Here is a 9763-nt window from a genome sequence, read left to right on the forward strand (position 1 = left end):
ATGATGGTATTATAACAAAATTAGATTAGTTAGCCCATATTATATGGTTGTAAGAACCATGTATTCACATGGGACCCACATATATTTAAGTCACATTTGATCCAAGGCAACACAAGATATGTTTAATGTGGGACACTTCCATCTTTAATTTTATTTTTCCTGTAATTATTTTAATAGCCATTCATCATGTATTCAATTTTACTAATCCATGGATTAAGGCAAAGCATCCTAATAAGAAATATGCTACCACATGAAGAGGATGATGAAGTTGATCATTCCAACGAGTAACAACGATTGACTTCACTATCTCCCTTTGTTCTAAATCACCACCATGAGCATTAAAAGTTTCCTAAAATGCTTTCTCCATCTCAGCATATACAAATGGAAACTAATTTCAAAACTCTAACAAGAGGAGCAAAACATTTGTAGATGAAATAAACATTCCTCCAAAAACTCCTACTTCGAACAATCTTCTTAACCTCTTTTCTGACAACCAACTTTGCATAGCGAGAATTCAACCAATCATCAGAATCAAACATCCTTCTCAAATTTCTTCTATGATTCATCAAGCAACCCAATACAATGTAATGTGTGGCCAACCTTGTAGAAGTAGAGGGCATAAGATCTTTCCCTTCAGTGAATTTACTTCTGATCATACTAAGAACCCAAGAGTGATTATAAATAAATTTAGTGATCTTTCTCCCTTTCGCAATGTATGAAGTCATCTTCTTAAGTTTTACAATGTCTTCTAGCATTAGATCAATGCAATGAACAGTACAAGGGGCCCAATAGAAGGACTTGTACTTCTCATTGGCTAAATTTTTTCCTGCAGCCTTATAACTTGATTGGTTGTCAGTTACAATTTGAACAACATTTTGCACACTAACATTTTGCACCACCTTATCAAACAAATTAGCCAAATTGACCTTGTCCTTGCAAATGCCAGATGCATCTACAGATGATAAGAAATACACTCCACATGGGCAATACACTAGAAAATTAATCAATGATTTATTTATCATGTCAGTCCAACCATCAGCTATAATTGAGCACCCAGTTTGCTTCCAAGATGCTCTATATTCTTTCAAGTACTCATCAATTGTATTCATCTCCTTCTTAAGAAGGCTACCTATAATGTCTTTTCATGAAGGACGCCTCAATCCTTGTCCATACTCTGCTATCTTATTTACCATTGCACTGAAATATGGTGAATCAGCTGCATTAAATTAAATTGCAAAATGGTAGAAGAATCTAGCAATTGACATAACCATGTTCTCTCTTGCTTCAACTAGATTAACACTTGTCTTTATCTTCATTTACTTGAACTTCTTAGGCACAACTTGTTTGTTCTTTTTATTATTCATCTGAGTCTGACTTAAGCTTCCAGTTTGCTTCCTCTTACTCCCCATAGATTGTTGGAGTCATTGGCTTCCCTTATTTGCTGTTACCATCTCTACCTCATCTTCTTCACTAGAATCAATTTCTTTATATAAGCCTAAAGACCTAATCTCTATTTCTTCCCTTTCTTTTTGTTCCTTATTGTTTGAATATGATTCTAGAAACTTTCTCATCTTTTCTGTAACTTCATCAGTAACTTGTTTACAATGGCTTACTTCCCTTTTAATCCCAGCTAAATGATGCTTGAATCTATTTATCCCACCATTAATAATTTTTTCACAAAAGTTACATTTGACTTTCTTCTTTCGTTCATCTATTGGTTGGCAATAACCCTACCTAGGATCAGGCATCTTTTCTTTAGTTTTGGCATACAATGTTAGAATCCTAAGAAAAAAAACATGTAATGATATAATACTAATTACAAAATACAATTTTTTCTGTACAATAGAGAAACAACAAGAATGAATAGCGTGATATCTTTTCTAATTGACAGTCTAATAGACTAATACAAGGTCACCTGGTGAGACAATCAAACCGTTTAACTCATGAGAACTGTAACTTGGCAAAAGTTAGAACAATATCAATTGCATTATAAGACATTCAAATGCATACAATCATTTGGATTGAGAGCTTGAGAGATTTTTACCAAAAATAAAAAATAAATAAAAGAGCTTGAAAAATTTACTGTGTGAGAGGTTGACTGGCTGAGTGGTGGAGAGATTTACTGCCAAAGAGTTACATATAAACTGTAGTAGGAAACTCCAATCGCCAAAGAGAAAGAAAGAATAATAGAGGCCAAAGGGAAAGAAAGAACAATAGAATATAATAGGGTTTCACTTCTCAGTTCTGACTTTTTGAGTGAGGGTATGTAATAGGTTTTTAGGGCAATTTGTTTAAGATGGTTAGAATATAATAGGACACTTGTCTAGACTCTAGAACTCTAGGGAATAGAGAAGGTTTTTTTTGGTAAAGACCCTAAAGTAGGGAATAGAGAAGGTAGTTTTTTTTTTTTTGGTAGAAGGGAATTTCATTGAAACATGAAATAACGGATTACAACAAGCTAGCTATCCATCTGGATAGCAAAGCTAGGATCAGATATAGGGCAGACAATCCTATCCGCAATTGATTGGGCCCTTCTGGTAGGGGTATTTGCCATAACATTAGTAGCCCTTGGAATAAAGCGAAACTCACAAGCATCAAAGTAGGAAGCAAGGTATTTGATGTCTCCAACAATCGGTCTTATCTCCACCGCCGGTTCCTTGTCCTCCTCTTGTAAACACACCATGACTTCTTGATTATCGTTCTCCACCACCAACCTCAACACCCCTTCTAATATGGCTTCTAGTAGTCCTTCCCGAACTGAGTGTCAAACCCTGCCCCTGACTGACTGGAATCTTGATTGAAGGACAGGAACCCCTGACATGGCATCCAAGCACACTGTGGAGTATCACTCCGGTGATTGAAATTGATGAAGAAACCCTGACGATGTCTTCCTACATACCTGTCAGAAGATGGACTGCTGATCCCTGCAGTTGCATGGCCCACAGCATAATGTACTGCTTGGACTCCAGGTAATCTCTCTCCTCTCCATAAATGTGGATCCCACACCTAAAAATGAGTGCAAAAGACCCTGAGTGACATGTGGGTGCAAGGCTCAAACCCTTGTGCAAGCCCACAGAGAATCAGCCTTGCTGAAATCTCTGGGCGATGCAGACATCACCTAGAGACATCGCCCAGAGTGGGAAATTGCAGTTTTTCCATGATTTGAGCTATGGGGACCACCCATATTGGACATGGGCACCCCCCATAGGTTAAGGGAAGTCTGAGGGACCACCTCATACCATTGGATCACTGTGGACCCCACCTAAGTGCCCAGAATGGCTGAGAATGCAGTCAAAAATGCATTTTCAAAAGAGGCCTTAACAGCAAAACAGACCCTAGTCATGGGCTGGGCTATAAATAGGAGTGCCTTAGGCTCATTTAGAGCCCTTAGCATTGTTGAAACCGTGGAGGGGAGGAGAAGAAAGAAAAGAGAGAAAAGAGCAGGAGAAGAAGAAGGAAAGAGAAGGAGAAGGGGGAGGAGACCTCAGCCTTGCATCTGCATCCATCCCCAGCTCGATTCAGGTATAAAATTGAGCTTATACCCCTGCTGTGATGCTGTTACTGATGGTCCTTCATATATGTCTGTGTTTTTTTATGGATTTCTGGCCATTGGCAGCCCAGAACAGCTGGGGACTGCCGTGTACCATCTTAGATCTACCATGCAAGCATGATGCATGGAAGATCTGAGGTTTTTATGATGATTTTTCTACTGTTTTGCAAGCCTAAAACCGAAACCCAGGCTGTGCTTGACTGCACTGCCCTGTTACACCAAGAACAGGCAGTCTGAGGCCCTGATTGTGTGCCCTGGCTGCATGAGACCTAAGCCTAGGTGGTAGCCACCTTGGATTACTGTTTTACACATAAATCCAGCCTTGCATGCAGCTAAAACCCTGATTTGTAACCAAAGATATGTTAGGTTACTATTCACTGGGCTGTCTGGGCAACTCCTGGCAGCCAAGTGGTGGGCCCAAGTGAAAATCCACAAGGACCAGTGCAAAGTATACCCCTGGGGGTCCAAGATGACCTAACATGCATGGGGAGAGGATCCATGCACTGCCCATAGCTCAAAACCTTGGAATCTCAACCTGATTCCAGTTTTGCAATCTCTGGGTGATGTAGACATCACCCAGAGACATCGCCCAGTGAATGAAATTTCACTGTATTGCTGATCTGACTTGGGGATCTTCACCCATGGGCCATAAATCAGTGTAGGGAGGTGGAAAATGACCAAAATGCCCCTCCCCACATCTGTCCACATATATGAATGCTTTGGGTACCCAAGTGGGCCCCGCAGGACTTGGAAACCCTGCCTATGAGGGTCCCGCAGCACTACCAAGTTGGGAACTGTACTGCGAAGCTTGAATAACCTAGGGACATGTATTAATGTGATAAATGACCATTCTGCCCCTAGACCACAAACTCTGGATGATGCACCGGGACATAGGCCTAAGGCCCAGTGCAAGGCCCAGAGATTTCCAAGTGATGACCAACTGTACACTGAGTCAACCCAGTGAGCCTAGATCAACCCTAGGACATCCAAAAACAGTTTGGAATATTAACTGACATATTCTGATTTATATCTAGGGTTTGATCCTGCACTCAAGGCCTACAGCCAGATTGCAGCCGGAATTGAAACTACAACTGAATACCTAGAACCAGACCCAAGTGAGTGAAATGTTATCGTGTATGTACGTGTAACAATATTAATTATGCCGACAATTAAATTGTTTAATTATAAATGCTGTGTTATTTAATTCAGTTCAATTACTCAAAACTATTACACATCGTATGTCTGTTGATAAACTCTGTGATTATATCATGATGGTTGTGAATGCTAGACTAGATGCCGTAGTCGGCTTGGAAATGAGGCAGGTGGTAGCCGTAGTATGGGATACGGTTGACACCACCTGACTTATACGATGCCATATAGACATGGGGCTAGAGTTTCATCACCCGTGCTACACACCCTTGTCAACAGGGGTTAAGGTGTTGGATAACTGTGAGAAATACCGTAAAACCTCAGGCGTTTATGCCAGGACGCCTCAGCACAGCTGGGATGCCCTAGGGCAAATATGCCGGGAAGCCTCAGGCTACAAGCTTGGGAAGCACCGAAAGGTGAATCATGGCTATATGCCAAATAAAGTTTATGCACCGGTAAGGTGAATTGTTATTAAGTCGGTTACCTCACAAGTTCAATCTAGAGGGCCGGTCGGGCTGACCTGGGTAGGAAGATGCTGGAGCCGGCTGGTCCTCTTCGACAACTTAATGGGTGTATCGCGGGAAAGGGTAACCAAGCCCACACCAGGGATACATGTATTGGGGATTGTAGTAGCATTGACCTGACTTAGTTGTATTGTTAGGTAGCTAATAAATAATCTGGACTTGCATATCATGTAGGATCATGTGGAATGTGGTTGCATGTGCATGCATGATGATATGTTTTGCTCACAAGCTCGGCGGGGCTCACACTCTGTTATATATGTTTTTCTTCTAAATGATTCTGCAGGTAGATGCTACTGTGGCGTGGCGGCTCATTACGAGGAGGAGAGCCATAGTTATTATGATGATATTGGTGTGGACCCTGACGGAGGTCGTACCGATGATGCGAGCGTTTTCAGTGGCTATTGATGAAGACCAGTGGGGGGCACTACTGATGCTTTTTATCTTGGGGACTCCTTTTTGCTTTTGATAGGAGTTTATCCTCGTTTCTGTTTTTGGTGTAGTCTTTTCTTTCCTTTTTGAGGTTGAGTTATCTCGCCTTGTATAGATATGTACTTTCCTTTTGCTTATGTATATGTCAGTCTTACTTTTCAGATGTGGGTTGTACTGGGGAATGTTTCAAACATATATATATCACCATCATTCCTGTATCGCTACGCATTCTCTTTTGTTATTATAATTGTAGATTATCTGCAGCACTCTGATCTTACCTACGGTAATGTTATGAACGTGGTACCGTGAATGTATTAACTGCTTCTAGATCCGTGGGGTTTGGCGGATTTCCGTTATGCAATTCGGGTCACCTACCTAATCCTCCCAGGGGGTGGTTTGGGATGTGACACTGAGTGCCTCACCAACCATGATATTTGAAAAGTTTACAGGGTTTGATACTGCAAAAGTGGTCTTCCCTTAATGGTCCTGTATCAAAAAACTTGTTTGCAAGAAATAATAATCGCAAGCGTACGGATTAATCGTAGCTACGGGTCGAACTCAAGGAGATGTATGCCACTATATCTTACTCACTTTAAAGCAATGCAAAGTGAACCAAATTAATTAAAGTGTTGAATTAAACTAACCTATCCTAACTCACAAGCATCTACTGAATCAAGTCCTAACAGATCCATCTAATGAAATTACACATCTAACGAATTGAATTGGCATGAATTGAATTGGCGTCCTAACACATATCCATCTAACCTATTAATACTAACGCGGATTTAAAGGAATAAATCGCAGCCACACACCACAACCACAAAAAAAAAAAATAACGAAAAAATAACTCTAAGAGATTAAAGAGGTGAAACCTGAAGGTGCTTGAACCGGACTGAAATTGCTTGCTTCTTCTAACACACTTGAAATGGTGCTACCAAATCTAAACATTAAATAAAAATAATTAAATTCAAATCCTAACATAATGCATGATAATAATAGTGAATAAAAAAAAATCCTAAAAACATGATTGAATTAGAGAGGTAGAAAATGAGAATAAAAACAAAAAGTGAAGAATGAGAGTCCTACTAGAATGGGTGGAATGGAGGGGATGAGAATACTAATAAAATAAAAATAATAGAAGAAGAAAGAGGTAGAGAATAAGAATAAAAAATTAGAAACTAGAAGAATTAAAAGGTTAGGAAGAAGAAGAGAACAAAAATAAAAATTAGAACTAATAATCCCTTCTACCAAAGTTGAAAGTGCATGAATTGATTAGGTTTTGCATGAATGTAGTTGAAGAAGCTTGAACACTTGAATAATCCTCGCATGGCTTCCTCTTCCAAATCCTCTAAGTCTTCTCACAAACTTAGGAACTTAGACTAGAAAGCTTTAAAACTAAACTAGAATTAAAGGATTACAACCATATTGAAGACATAAATTAAAGCTTGAATTGAAATCATTACCACCATGGAATTAAATTCATGAATTCAAAATTAAGACTAGAAAGCCAAAAATTAGAAGGAGAAGAAGAGAAAATTTACTAAGCAATGAACCAAAAATTGCATAAAAATTGAACTAAAACTGAACTAGAACTAGCACTTACATCCCCAAAAGCAAGGGGTATTTATAGGGGGAAGGAGAGGAGAAGGGAGAAGAGGGAAGAGGGAGAGAGGCCTCCACGGTTTTGGGGGCTTCTCTCCTTCTAAAATCGTGGAGGGGAGAGAGAAGGGTGGAGAGAATCTCAAAGATAAGAGAATATTCTCTTCTCCTTCCTCCTTTACATTGCTTGAATCCCAAGAAAAAAGAGAAAAAATAAAAACTAAGAGAGATAACAATCTTAGCTACATAAACCTTCTATCTTTCAAAAAGTGGACTTTCTAATTTTATTCTTGTGCTTCCTTATCTTTGTAGGTTTCTTCTCCAAGCAATGAGATCAATGCATCTTTGACTTTTCAACCTTCCAAGGATGAGAGAATCTTCTTCAAAGAAATCTATCCAAAGTAAAATCCCAAAAGTACCCTTAAAAAGTTGGAGGAGAGAGAGAGTGATGACTAGGCTTCTACTGAACAAATAATGTAATACCCATCATGTCCTCTAAAAATCGTGGAGCCTTGTATGCTCCCTCTAAAAATCGTGGAGGGCATGTGGGCCTTCAAAAATCATGGAATCTTGTGGCAGTGTGGCTCCCCCTATGTGGATGGCAGCTCTTCTCTCTCTTCAAGATTGGAAAATTGCCAAAACAGTCCTGTACTTGCAGTAGATCTCCACCATTGATTAGAAATACCTTCTTTGATGTCAGAAATACCCTTGGGTAGTGGCAGAATGGCTATGGGCTTGCATTACAGCTCATTTCTGGCCCATTTTTCTGTCTTGGCCTGAAAAGAATAATCAACTGCATGGAGGCCTAGGCGAATGCGTAACTGAATTCCGTCACATCCATCTTGTTCAAAATTTAGTCCTCTTTATAGCCATGGAAAGAAAAATGGTGACTTTACGTGTAGATTGGGACATGCAACTCCCGATAGTCCAGAATAGTAATAAATAGCCCAAAAACCTGAAAAACACAAGAAAGCACCGAGTAACTCTGTCCAGTGTAGTAAAATGCATGGTTTATGCCCTAAGATTTCACACATGAATGTGCTCATCAAAAACCAACTCCACTTCGCTTCCTCTCTTGATTGAATGAAGCGTCGCAGTTTAACTTCATATAACTTGCAGAAGGTGCTTGCCACACCTATGGCTATTGCTCCCCACCCACCTATGTAACTTCTGGTGGTAGTCGTCCCACCGTGAGGAACTCTTCACATGCTCTGTGTGCTGCATTAATGACCTTTATAGGAGACCACTCCTTTGCAAACACTTTGTCATTTCTAGCGATCCACAAGAACCACAGTATAAATAAACACAGTGATGCGACCTCCTTAGCCATGCATTTCCCCTTCTTTGTGAAGATGGACCACCCTTCAATCCACTTGTAAAGCTCAACACCATCACCCTCTGGAACCACATATGAGAGGCTGCTACCAAACCAAGTTGCACGCGCAAAAGGGCAATCAAGAAGGACATGTGTGTTGGTTTCAGATGGCGCTCCACATCTCTAGCACTATATATCCACTGGTATTCGCTGCTGATTCAACGCTACACCTGAAGCTATCCCACCCACACATGCTCTCCACATAAAGTTCTTGATTTTTGGTAATGTGTGACATTGCCAAATAGCTTTCCATACCTTAGAAGGTACGTCGACAGTCCAATCATATGGTGCAGCAGTAGATGCCTTCACCCTCTCCATCTTGAACCAATCGTTGCACAGGAGATGATAGGCACTTTTAACATTAAAAGCTCCATTCCTCGTCATGCCCCAGATCTGAAGGTCTTGATTTGGAAACAAAGCCAATTGGACTTGATAAATTGTTTCCCGATCAGAGGGATGTACATAAAGTTCGAACCTAGCCTTGTTCCAACACCTATTCCCTTCATCAATGAGCTCATTAACACAGCGAAAAGGGCAGTCTTGCAAGGGTGGGTATTGAAGCTTAAAACCCGATAGCGAAGGCAGCCAGTTATCCCCCCCATATATGTATGTGCTCACTCGTTCCAACATGCCACAACAGTCCAACTTTTAAGACTTGGCGACCTTCACATATGCTGCGCCATTCCCAAGAAGGGTTAGACCCCACTACTGCCTCTAGGAAGTTCCGGTCGAAAAGTATATTGCTTTGATAAATCTTGCTCAATTGGTGTCTGGCTCCCTCCAAAGCTTCCAAGCTACCTTTGCCAAAAGTGCCTTGTTGTGTAAAGAGGGGTCCCTAAACCCCAAACCTCCATTCTCCTTCGATTGGCATAATCGCATCCAAGAAATCCAATTCATCTTCCTCTTGTTCGATCCATCCCCCCAATAAAAGTTTGATGCTGCCCTTTTTAAGTGAGAGTGATGTGATGCCGGTAGCTTGAAATGCGAACATGCATAGTTTGGCATTGAGAGAGCTACTGACTTCATCAAAACCTCCTTGCCAGCAGGCGATAAGTGGTGATGCTTCCGCCCACTAAATCTCTTCCCTGCCTTATCCAAAATTTCCGAAAAATTTGTTGACTTAGAGATTCCAATAGA

General features: G+C 40.6%; 1 protein-coding gene across 1 annotated transcript; it reads right to left on the reverse strand.

The window, feature by feature from the left end:
* Positions 1 to 368: 368 nt before the first annotated feature.
* Positions 369 to 1410, reverse strand: LOC122650589. Its single transcript, XM_043843990.1, has one exon. It carries the CDS (start codon positions 1107 to 1109, stop codon positions 369 to 371), a length of 741 nt encoding a protein of 246 aa, XP_043699925.1. The 5' UTR covers positions 1110 to 1410.
* Positions 1411 to 9763: the final 8353 nt, after the last annotated feature.

Source organism: Telopea speciosissima, chromosome 2, assembly GCF_018873765.1.
Source record: "Telopea speciosissima isolate NSW1024214 ecotype Mountain lineage chromosome 2, Tspe_v1, whole genome shotgun sequence".
Classification (NCBI taxonomy): Eukaryota; Viridiplantae; Streptophyta; class Magnoliopsida; order Proteales; family Proteaceae; genus Telopea; species Telopea speciosissima.

Excerpts from the sequence above, each read along its gene's own strand:
- LOC122650589 (XM_043843990.1), bottom strand. The coding sequence starts at position 1,109 with ATGAATACAATTGATGAGTACTTGAAAGAATATAGAGCATCTTGGAAG.